Here is a 12,111-nt window from a genome sequence, read left to right as displayed (position 1 = left end):
GTGATCTCACCCAGTGTCTCCATTAAGTGGATCAGAGGTGTGGGATATAATCCACTCTCCAACTAGTGTTGTCTGCCTTATTCCTGAGCAGGATATTGAATTTCTATCCCGCCCTCCACTCTGAATCTCAGAGCGGTTCACAATCTCCTTTTATCTTCCTTCCCCACAACAGACACCCTGTGAGGTGGGTAGGGCTGAGAAAGCTCTCCCAGAAGCTGCCCTTTCAAGGACAACTCTGCAAGAGCTATGGCTGACCCAAGGCCATTCCAGCAGCTGCAAGTAGAGGAGTGGGGAATCAAACCCGGTTCTCCCAGATTAGAGTCTGCGCACTTAACCACTACACCAAACCAGCTCTCAAAATGTTGCATTAAGCTGTCATTGTTTAGCATTTTATTGCTGAACTGTCACAGTGATCTTCTCCCTGTGATTATCTCATTCTGCTATTCTTTGGGTATCAGTGAGTGATGAAAATCAGTCCTTGCCAATCGTCTTTGGCTGACTCTTGAATCTCTCCTGTGTGCTCTTTTGCAGCAAAAGGAAGGGCAGTTCAGCGTGCTACAGCTGGTGGGAATGCTACGGGGGATAGCGGCCGGCATGCGTTACCTCTCGGACATGAATTACGTCCATCGGGATTTGGCTGCCCGAAATATCCTAGTCAACAGCAACCTGGTTTGCAAGGTTTCCGATTTTGGATTGTCACGGTTTTTGGAGGACGACGCCTCAAACCCCACTTACACAGGAGCCTTGGTGAGTGTTTGAGGAAAGCGAGCGCACTATCTAACTTACACAGCCTCTCTTGAAACAATGCATCGGTCGATTTAAGTGACTGCAGCACACTGGTTCTGAGCTTGAGCTAGGATTCTTAGATTTCTTTTCTGGATCTGTTCTTTATTTTTTTTTCAAATTTCTTTATCTTTCTGTTCTTTCTTTCTCTTTTCCCCCCACTCTCTAGGGTGGCAAGATCCCAATTCGCTGGACAGCCCCAGAAGCTATCCAGTATCGCAAATTCACATCCTCTAGCGACGTCTGGAGCTACGGCATTGTGATGTGGGAGGTCATGTCTTATGGCGAAAGACCATATTGGGACATGTCAAATCAAGATGTGAGTTCTATTGCAAACGCAACCCCTATCCCAGGGCTTTTTTAGTAGCAAGAACTCCTTTGCATATCAGGCCCCATGCCCCTGATGTAGCCAATCCTCCAAGCGTTCACAGGGCTTTCAGTACAGGGTCTACTGTAAGCTCCAGGAGAATGCTACATCAGGGGTGTGTGGCCTAATATGCAAAGGAGTTCCTGCTACAAAGAAAAGCCCTGCCCTATCCACCCACTGTGTTTTCTTGTACTTTGAACAAAGCTTGCTGTTGGAAGACTCTGATGAACACGTGAGATAGGAGGCTTCATTCTGACCCCTTTCTCCAATCCTTATAGGTTATTAACGCTATTGACCAAGATTACCGCCTTCCACCTCCCCCAGACTGCCCCACCGTCTTGCACCTCCTGATGCTGGACTGCTGGCAGAAGGAACGGGTCCAGCGGCCCAAATACGAGCAGATTGTTAATGCCTTGGACAAGATGATCCGCAAGCCATCCGCCCTCAAAGCCACAGGCACAGGGAACAGCAGGTGGGATGGGGGTAATGGGCAAGTGGACCAAGGAGAGTTGAGTTTGGGACTTCTTCTGCAAATAGAAAGGAATGAGGGAGGGCTGTGGATCTGAAGGCAGAGGAAGGGACTTCTGTCTGCTTCATGGATTCTGCTACCTACTTAATTTGCTTTTCAGTTTACAGCTATGTTTGGGGTTTACGGGTTTTAAACAGAACGGGGACAGCCTGTGCGAAGGATTTGAAATGCCTTTCTCTTTTATTCATTTAAAAAAAAATTATTATCATTATTTTTGTTTTAATAAATTATTTGTTTATTTACATGATGTTAGTTTATTCTTTTTGCAAGCCTCTCTGGGTGCCTTTTTTAAAAGGAGGACGGTGGGGTACAGCTCGTATAAATTAACGCAAATACTGTAGACAAAGGAATACTCTCCTAAGAAATCCGGAAGATGCTCATGACATGTTTGATCGAAAATTACATTGTGCAGTTTGCTTTTTTGACTTTGGGAAAAAATCCGGAATAGGTCCATGTTTCAAAATATATGGTTAAAAATATATCGTGCAGTCCTCTTTTGTGCTTGGAAGAGTTGATAATTTCCAATAATTCGGAATAACTGCAATTAGAAAAGAATTAAGGAAATTAGAAAGGAATTAAGGATCAAGGTGGATTAAGATGGAGGAGGGAGCATGCAGTATCATGAGTGTAGTCACTGCCAAACGGAACATCTAGGGTGAAAATCTCTTGACCCATAAGCACCATGCCAAGTTGGTACTCTACTTCCTGAATCTTGATCAAACACATGTTGTTCTTTTCCATGCTTAACTTCGGGATAGTTTGTGTATGTGTGTAAAGAGCTGTCAAGTCACAACTGACCTACAGCAATCCCAGCAAGGGGCTTTCAAAGCAAGCAAGAAGCAGAGGAAGTTTGCCGTGGACACTGGTCACCTTTCCAAGTACTGACTCAGCTTCCGAGATCTGATGAGAATGGGCTTTATCAGGCAGCCTTCCTTTCAACGGTAATTTGAGGCAGGGGTGGAATTCTAGCAGGAGCGCCTTTGCATATTAGGCCACACACCCCTGATGTAGCCAATCCACCAAGAGCTTACCAAAAAGGAGCCTTGTAAGCTCCTGGAGGATTGGCTACATCGGGGGGGTGTGGCCTAATATGCAAAGGGCGCTCCTGAGAATTCCACCCCTGGTTTGAGGGGACAAAAAATAATTGTTGGTAATGCATAGCCTTGGCTGAAAATTTTTTTGAGTGCTTACACATTGCGTTAATAACCTTGCAAGGCAGCCTGGCATCATTATACCCAGGGCTTTTTTTGTAACTGGAACTCCGTTGCATATTAGGCCATGCTCCCCTGATGCAGCCAATCCTCCTAGAGCCCTGTAAGCATCAGGGGTGTGTGGTCTAGTATGCAAAGGAGTTCCAGCCTTGATTATACCATATATTACTAATGGGGGAGCCTTGATTATACCATATATTACTAATGGGGGAGGTGAGATTTTTGGAAACACAGACTTGCTTGCAGCTGCCTACTGACTTTGTGGCTCAGGTGGGTTTGTGAACCATGAACTTCTAGGATCAAACTTCATAAGAAGAAGATGATACTGGATTTGTACCCCACCCCTCACTCTCAATCTCAGAGTGGCTTCCAATTTCCTTTACTCTCCTCCCCCAAAATAGACACCCTGTGAGGTAGGTGGGGCTAAGAGAGCTGTCACAGAAGCTGCCTTTTCAAGGACAGCTGTGCGAGAGCTATGGCTGACCCAAGGCCATTCCAGCAGCTGTAAGTGGAGAAGTCGAGACTCAAACCCAGTTCTCCCAGATAAGAGTCCACACACTTAACCAGTACACTCAACTGGCTGTCATAAGCCACATGAGGAAGCAATTCTGAGCTCACACCCATCAGCAGCACACAAAATACTCATGACCCGGATGGACTTTTTCAGTTTGTTAAGCAAAGAGAATTTCTGAGAGCAGAAATATGTGGGATGAGTGAGTAAGCACTCTTTTACGGCCAGGACCGGATCTACATGTTTTTTTTTCAGGGGGGGCAAAATTAAAAAATGACACCCCCTTATGGGCCATTCTATCTTATTGTCCCATAGAATACAATGGACTCCATACTGAATTTGGCACACGTCGGCGCCCTGGGCAAGCACCCCCCCTCGGCCCCTCCCTAGATCCGGCCCTGTTTAGGACAGAACTGAGGAGGGAAGCTGCAGGAGTTTCTTTGGGACCTGGAGAAAAGAGCAAGATGCTCCTTGGTAAAAGCCGGCAGGCTCTGTTTGGAAACTTCTGTGTTCACATCTGCCTTTCTCAGCCTTGCAGAGCCCAGATGTTCAGTGTCAGCAAAGAGGGTGGTCCCCAGGGAGAGATTTAGACAGGATTAGACGGCTTCCAAATGGAGGACGGAAATGTATCCTGCTAGCGTGGAGAATTTTCCCATGGGTATAACCAGTTTTTGAGACTGCAGAGAGGGTACACGCACAGAGAATGTATACAGTTTGTTAAAATGCTAATCTAAATGCAGAAAAAAGAGCTTTCACTGCAACCCCAAACTATAAGATGAGGAAATGTATATCAGAAAGAGTGGAAGCAAGCAGAGATTCTCTGACTATGAAGTCTTGGGCTGTAACCACATGGCTGTTCAGAAGCCAAATTTTGAGCCAAAGTGGAGCAGTGCTCTTTGGAGGAGTCACACAGTGTCTTCCTACAGTCATGCTCTTTCTGGGTTTTTCCCCTGCTTTCCTCCAGTGTTTCCCAAACCTGCTTTGTTATGATCAGGGGTGGAATTCTAGTAGGAGCTGCTTTGCATATTAAGCCACACCCTCCTGATGTAGCCAATCCTCCAAGAGCTTACAGAAAAGAGCCTTGTAACCTCTTGGAGGATTGGCTACATCAGGGGGGGTGTAGCCTGATATGCAAAGGAGCTTCTGCTAGAATTCCACCCCTGGCTATGATCTTTCCTAAAAGACAACAGTCAAAGCAGGTTGGCATGCCAACTGCACATTATTTAACCTCCTGTCCGCAGTGGCACCATTTTTCTTGCCACCTTGTCCTTCACATCCACTATTTCCCTGCTTCCATACACTCTGTTGGAGGGCTATTTGCTGGCTTAAAGAAAAGCAGGTACTTGCTATCTCACTGCCCTGACCAGGATAACCCAAGATAACTCAATCTCATCAGATTTCAGAAGCTAAGTCAAGTCAGACATGGCTAGTATTTGGATGGGAGACCACCAAGGGTTGCTGTGCAGAGGCAGGCAATGACAAGCCACCTCTGAATGTCTCTTATCTGGAATACCCTTTAAGGTCAGGAACCTAGAAGTTTGAGCACCTAAATAAATGAATAAGATACATCTGTATATTACAAAGTGTGCAGTAAATATAGGTTGGCTGTAAATGTAGCTTGGGAGCTGCAGGTGGCTCTTTCACACATAACGGGTGGCTCTCGAAGCCTCCACTGCCCCATTGGCTGCCTTGGAGAAGGCATTTCTCATTTTAAATTACTTCTCCAAGTCAAGCTAGCAAGAGGCTTGGGGCTCCTGAAACGTGGATACAGTGTAAACTCCCCATCTACCTTCCTTCCTTCCTTCTTTCCTTCCTTCCTCCCTCCCTCCCTCCTTCCCTCCCTTCTTGTGGCTCTCAAACATCTGATGTTCATGTCTTGCAGCTCTCAAACATTTAACTTTATTTCATATGCCTCTAACTTTAAGCAAGTATGGCCACCCCTGATATATATAAAAAACATATGCCAATAAAGGCTGATGATGATGATTAAAAACATAGGTAAAAACCACAAGCACGCAGCAACACATGTAAGTTGCACATACAGTAACTAACGCCGAAACATTGGTTACGCAAAATAACCGCTAGACCAAATGGATTTCAGCTCAGAGGGCCTTCTTCAGTGGTCTAAATAATAACACTAGAAATGTAAGTATAAGACATCTGTTCCAGATCAGGCAGGCTGTATGTGAATCAACTAAATAATGTAGCTCCAGATAATAAAGTATTGATGTCCATCAGGCCTGCACACATAGTAGAGCCCATACCCTTCAATGAAAATAGTTCTACACAACCATAGTGTCCTTGGCCAATCAAAGCGTGTGTCCATGTGTCAACCAAAAGTGAAGGGAATCTATGAATGGTCACAAGAAGACATCAGTACTGGTTGTATTTGACTTTGTAAACTTGTAAAGGGTGAAGGGAAGGCACCCCCAAAGCATTCAGGGGGCTCTTGAGAGACACAAGTAGTGCACTGTTGTTGCTTCCTGGTGTATAACCACTGCAGTGTTGGACGCACAGTGCCTTGTTCCTTCCCACGTTCTTCAAGACAGGTATGGATTGCATGACTGCAAAATGTTTCATATGCCTTTTTAACATTTCTTTCTTTGTAGGCCGTCCCAGCACCTGCTGAGCAATTCGCCTCCCGATTTCCCATCCCTCACCAATGCCCATGAGTGGCTGGATGCCATTAAAATGGGTCGCTACAAGGAGAACTTTGACCAGGCTGGCCTGACAACCTTTGACGTCATCTCCCGCATGACTTTAGAGTAAGAGACGTTTCACGTGTTATGTGGCGGTTTGCGGCTGAACGTACCTTGACAGGGAGCTGAATTTCTCCCTTGTGATTGATAAATTAATTTCCAACACATTCCTTTATCTGATTGGCATGTTATATTTTAATATTGTAGACCTTGACTGGGGAGAAATGCCCTCCACTGTAGTTGGAGTTTACTCCAATAATCCACTAGTTGGGTTTGCACTGTATCCACGTTTCAGGAGCCCCTCTACAAATCTGTAGGTGGCAGAGAAGACGGGAGTACCGAAAATGATGGGAATGACATATCCATCCTCCCAGGGACAGAGCACTCAAGTTCTTAGTTGTGCAAATGGCAGGCAAGGGGAAAACAAAGGATTTGCCATCTCACACTTTGTTAGAATGTCACACCTCATGAGACAGAGTCCTGGACAGCCAGTTGGCTAGATATTTTGCTCTTCCTGTTCTGACAGGAAGATCAGAAGTGGGGAGGGCAGAATGGACTGTTCAGTAAGAGACTATACATTCTCAGGACACACTCTTTTTAAATTTTTGTTTATTAAATTTTTTTTTGTATTTTGACTGTTCCAAGTCTTGATCTCTGTAATCACAACACACCTATTCAGTCTTTCTATTTAAAGAGTGGTAAAGGGGCAGTGGGTAAGCTTGCCATCCCTTAAGCATGATAGCGCAAAAGTGTGATCAGTCACAACTAGCTAGTACAAGTTAAACTGGAGATAAGAACATAAGAACATAAGAGAAGCCATGTTGGATCAGGCCAATGGCCCATCCAGTCCAACACTCTGTGTCACACAGAGGCAAAAAATTTTATACAGCTGCTAGGCAAAGCCTGTCAGTGGAAATGCAGATAGAGACTGCTGGATGTGCCAGTCCATCTAGCAGGAGATACTGTCAGATTTGTTGGCAACTGTGATTACAACCCAGTTTGATTTGGGTACCTCTAGGAGAAAGAGAAAAGGATGTTATTGTTGGGCAGAAACGTCAAATGACTGCCGGGTTTTTCAGCCTCTCGTAAGCCTGAAGGAATGGGGCTTGTGAGACAGTTCCTCCACAAAAGCTCTTTGGTCAGTCACTTTCTCACAACTTAACCTATCTTGCAAGGCTGTTGGGAGGACAAAATGGGGTTGGGGATATTACAGACAGGTCAAATCATAGCCATTTCTTGAAAGCTACCAATCTCGTTTTAAACCTGATGGGGAATACTCAGTGAGCTGGTATCAGACCATCAGGGGACTTGGAAACTTGACAGAGCAGATGGGAGGAAAGAGCAAAAAGCAGGAAAACAGCCATTTTTACTTCACACAGGGTTAAACAGCTAGATAGAATGTCAGGGAACCTTTTACTCAGGGTTTGTGTTGGATTCAGAGTGTGTCTTCAACAGAAACAGGCTGGTAAACGTGTGGTGTCCAAGAGAGATTTACACTTGAGGATTAGGTCTTCTGTTAGCCCTTCAAGGCTGAGGGGAGCTAAAGTGTCAAACTGAAGCTTCATTTAAAAGCTCCTTGGAAATTCTAGCCTGGGATTCTGTGGCCTTGAATCCAGACCTTCATAATTCTCTGTCACTAAAATACATTGTTTTATGCATAACTGTTTTGCATGCCATATGTTCAGCAGAAACTGAGTTGCAGTTAGGGCTTTTTTTTTCTGGAAAAATAGGTGCCGGAACTCTCAAGAGGAAAATGAAGCAGAAACACACGGGTGCCCCTCATGAACTTGTAAACAATTTTTGATAATTTTGTTGCCATTAAGAGGTTTCGGGACTCTGTTCCACCACATTCCCCCAGGGGAAAAAAGCTCTAGTTGCAGTTGTTTACATTTTCCAGACTCCTTGTTTTGCGTAAGGCTTTAACCCTTTTCAGTAAAATAGAGAGAAGGTATTTGCTCTTTTTCTTTAGGTTTCCTGCATGGTTTAGGGTGGACAGGATGTTTTCCTGATTAAAAACCAAAACAGGAGAGGAGGATAAGATGCCTAGAACACCTCAGCTGGGCTGAGAGATGGTCTTGAAAAAAAAACTGGCACAGAATATCTCCTGTGTGGCAGTTTTACTCCTCTAGAAACCATTCGCTCACAGAAAAAGGAAATCTGTTTGATCACTTCATATGGGGTTGAGTTCACCCAGAGAAGACTGAGGATGGGAACAAATGAAATAATATCCACCACATGTTACCTGAAAACCTGCCTTTTTATATATCCAAAACCCAAGTCGGGTCTTCATGGGGCGGTGAGGGGTGGGAATCATGCAGGCCACTTCAAGCTACTTGATAGAAGAGTGGGATCAGTGAAATGACTGAAGTATAAAGAGTCCTTTCAAAATATAAAAGTATTGCAATGGATAAAGAATAAAGAGGTTCTTGAGACTCCCTGCCTGAAAGATGAATTAAGTGATGTCTCAAAGACTTTCTAAGCAAACAGCACAGCATGTCGTAAAACAATTTCTAGACAGTACCACTTCAGACTGTCTTATTTAGTTATTTATTAAAACATTTCTATTCCACCGTTCCTTGTGGTTCAAGGCCACTTAACAATAATAGTTAAAAACATTTCCAATGAAACCCAAATAAAATGACAAAACCCAAGGGATTATGGGAGTAACTGGTTCCGCACAGGAAAACGTATTTCCACAGAGAAGTCAAGCTAGCGTAGAACATGCTGGGTTTCCATGGCATACAAGTTTTCTTTGTGTAGGAAGGGTGTTTTTTTTTTTTAAAAGGATGTTATTTCCCCTATTTGCAGTATGAAGCAGCAAGTTCCAAAAACAGTTCAATTTTGTGACACGTTGTAACTAGACAGTGCCATTGCTTTCTTCATGGCCAGCATGAGGCAAAATCAACGGGAGACAATGTGTGCAAAGATCACAGATACCAGTCAGTCTTCAATCCAATCTGTTCAGTTTTCCTTCAGTTCCGTTTCCTTCCAATTCTGACAGGCAGGATCTACTCAAGAATAGGTTCTGACCTCCCGCAAGCAATCTGTGAGGAGTGTTTAGTTGCCAGGAGTCAGTAAGTTGACTCAAACATTCTGAGGCGGGCAGTGAAAATGCCATTTCCCCTCTAAAGCTTGGAGTATGTCTTAGAGGCGAAATCTTGGCAAGAGATACACAATGTGCCAAATGAATGTGGGGCAGCCTTCCAGTTAACAGGATTGTATCAGATTAAGTAGCTGCCTTTAATGGTTAAGTGATTTAAATGCATTCTCAAATCATCGAGTAGTGCCCTCTGGAGATACCAAAGGGTGAAATAACATTTTCATGAAAAAAAAGTTACCACCAGTTTTCAGATGGAGAGGACACCTTTCCTATTTTCATTTCTGACTTCCTATTACAGAAACATAGCAGAACTGGAAAAAAATTAAAAATTCCCTCACATATGTATGTCTTTGTATGTGTGTGTAAAGTGCCGCCAAGTCACAGCTGACTTAAGGCAACCCCGGCAAGGGGCTTTCAAGGCGAGTGAGAAGTAGAGGTGGTTTGCTGTAGCCTTCCTCTGCAGAAGTCTTCCTTGGTGGTCTCCCTTCCAAGGAGTGACCCAGTTTAGCTAACAAGAAATGTGGAGATTAGGCTATACCAGGGGTGGCCAAACTGCAGCCCAGGAGCCACATGTGGCTCTTTCACACATATTCTGTGGTTCTTGAAGCCCCCACAGCCATGTCAGATGGTTTGGAGAAGGCATCTGTCTCTTTAAATCACTTCTCCAAGCCAAGTTGCTTTCTTTACTCCTCTCTCTCCCTCCTTCCCCAACCTTCCTTCCTTCCTTCCTTCCTTCCTTCCTTCCTTCCTTCCTTCCTTCCTTCCTTCCTTCCTTCCTTCCTTCCTTCCTTCCTTCCTTCCTCTGACATTCTTGTCTTGCAGTCTCAAACATCTGATGTTTATTCTATGTAGCTCTTACATTAAGAAAATTTGGCCACCCCTGGGCTATACCATGCTGCCTTCCCTTCCTAAGTATGCCTTTATGACCCTCGTATTACTCTGACTGAATCAGTTAAAGCTTTAGCTTTAGTTGGTTGATCAGCTATGCTGGCTAAGGTTTCCAGCTTATTTCAAATGCATAGAACTAACAATTACTTAACAGAGCCCTACAGCTACTTCTTGATTTGGGCAATTGAAATGTATACCTAAAACGTCAGGCTGCTTCTTCTGCCCTTTCTGGAGCCCTGCCCACCAAGAGCACCTCTGGTGTATACACCTCTCTGAGAACTGTTCCCCTTATCTGTGGGGGCATTGTTTGCTTCCTGGCTCAGCACATAACTCTTCCTGTCCCTAGACTCTCTCTGTGTTTTTTCTTCTTCTATTAAATGTATTTTCTTCCTCCCTCACACTTATTGGCGGTGGTGAAAAGTGCCATCAAATCACAGCTATAGGGTCTTCAAGGCAAGAGACATTCAGGGGTGGTTTGCCGTAGCCAGCCTCAGCGTAGCATCCCTGAACTTCCTTGCCATCCAAATACTAACCAAGGCTGATCCTGCTTAGCTTCTGAGTTCCAATGAGATAGGGCTCTTTCCCCCCATAGCAGCAAGAATGTTGGTGGCAGTCTCCTTAGCTCTGCCTGCCTTTTGTATCAGGCAGTCAGGTAGTAAGCAAAAACATCAGCACGGTTGACAGTACAGGTGACGAGGACCCCACTGAAGCTCTTCCTCTTCCTGTTCCTTGCAGAGACATCCAGCGCATCGGCATCAGCCTGGTCGGTCATCAGAAGAAGATCCTCAACAGCATCCAGCTCATGCGGGTTCACCTCAATCAGCTCGAACCTGTCGAGGTCTGACACACGGAGCGTTTTTCCAAGCCTCTTAAAGGACCTGGAGATTAAACGAACCTTTTGTTGTAAAAGGGAACCAGGGCAGTAACTGCCAGAAATGCCAAGCACCCGTGGGAGGGTGCGTGAACTGTTACATGCTGAATCACAGATCGGAGCCTTTGAGGTTTCGTGGATTTTTTTTTTTAAAGAAACTTGAGACAGTACAAAACCTGCAGCATTTAGACTTGGGTGGAATTGTACAATGGGGGTGGGAGTTATTTCACAGGGTAGAGCTGGAAAGATAGCTTTGGAGATAGAAATCTGCGGCCTGCCCCTTTCATGCCAACATCTTACTCCTTGCAAACATGTCAATGGATCCGCAGGTAGGGCCAGGAGTCTCTCAAAGCTGTCTCCTGAGCTGCAGCGGGCCAGACTGTTCCAAGGAATGCCGACAGCCTGCGTTGACAAAAGATTCCTAGCTGGAGTTCAGAGGTGGAATTTGGAAAAAGGGGAGAAGCGAGTGCCACCCTCCATTCAAGTGGTTGTGGCAGATTCCATTGGATTCCAAGCGGTGGACTTTGGGGGCTTGGAAGAGTGGCAGAATAGGAAGCAAACTGGGGTGTGGATTAGGAAGGAAGGGTTGCTGCTTGGAACATTTTGGACGGACACAGGTATTTTCTTGGTCTCACAATCAGGGCAGAGGGACAGTGGCTTTCTAGATATCAGGAAAGCGCACAGGTAAGTGTAACATTGTTTTCCCCAATGGCTGCCAACGGGTCAGGTCAGTTGAGTTCTGAACATGGTTTGGAAGGAGATTTCCTGGATCTTGAATCCAAATCCCCGTGGGCAGACAAGAGGGATGGAGAGCTTCTCACGGTGAAGGACCGCCAAGTCTGTTTTGAAAGCACCAGGGTTACTTCTTTTGCAGTTTCTGACTGGCTATTCCAACCACAGGAAATGAAATAAAACATTTGATGGAGAAATCCGAGCGTGCACAAGGCTTTCTTATTCAAATCAGACAGATCTCCATGGGAGGGGGTGGCACTGACCTTCTGAAAGTTAGGAGACTGCAGGCGGTTTAATCCAAACAGGTTTACAAATAAAACTGAGCATATATTCAAATCTGAGAGATAATCCCCTTTGAAGACCAGCAGTTTTGACATTATACTGTGTGGAAAAACAAGCCTCTGTGTATCTCCCGAAACA

At 44.9% G+C, this 12,111-nt stretch overlaps 1 protein-coding gene across 1 annotated transcript in view; it reads left to right on the top strand.

The window, feature by feature from the left end:
• The window catches only part of LOC132570380 (ephrin type-B receptor 5), a 245,887-nt gene extending 233,999 nt beyond the window's left edge, over positions 1-11,888 (top strand). The window contains exons 13-17 of the mRNA XM_060236947.1: positions 532-747; positions 953-1,102; positions 1,429-1,622; positions 6,011-6,166; positions 10,824-11,888. Coding sequence (XP_060092930.1) covers positions 532-747; positions 953-1,102; positions 1,429-1,622; positions 6,011-6,166; positions 10,824-10,932 — 825 coding nt within the window. The 3' untranslated portion in view covers positions 10,933-11,888. The remainder of the gene's footprint in view (positions 1-531; positions 748-952; positions 1,103-1,428; positions 1,623-6,010; positions 6,167-10,823) is intronic.
• The last annotated feature ends 223 nt before the right edge of the window (positions 11,889-12,111 follow it).

Source organism: Heteronotia binoei, chromosome 4 (assembly GCF_032191835.1).
Source record: "Heteronotia binoei isolate CCM8104 ecotype False Entrance Well chromosome 4, APGP_CSIRO_Hbin_v1, whole genome shotgun sequence".
NCBI classification, from domain to species: domain Eukaryota; kingdom Metazoa; phylum Chordata; class Lepidosauria; order Squamata; family Gekkonidae; genus Heteronotia; species Heteronotia binoei.
This window is presented reverse-complemented; position numbering and strand designations above follow the sequence as displayed.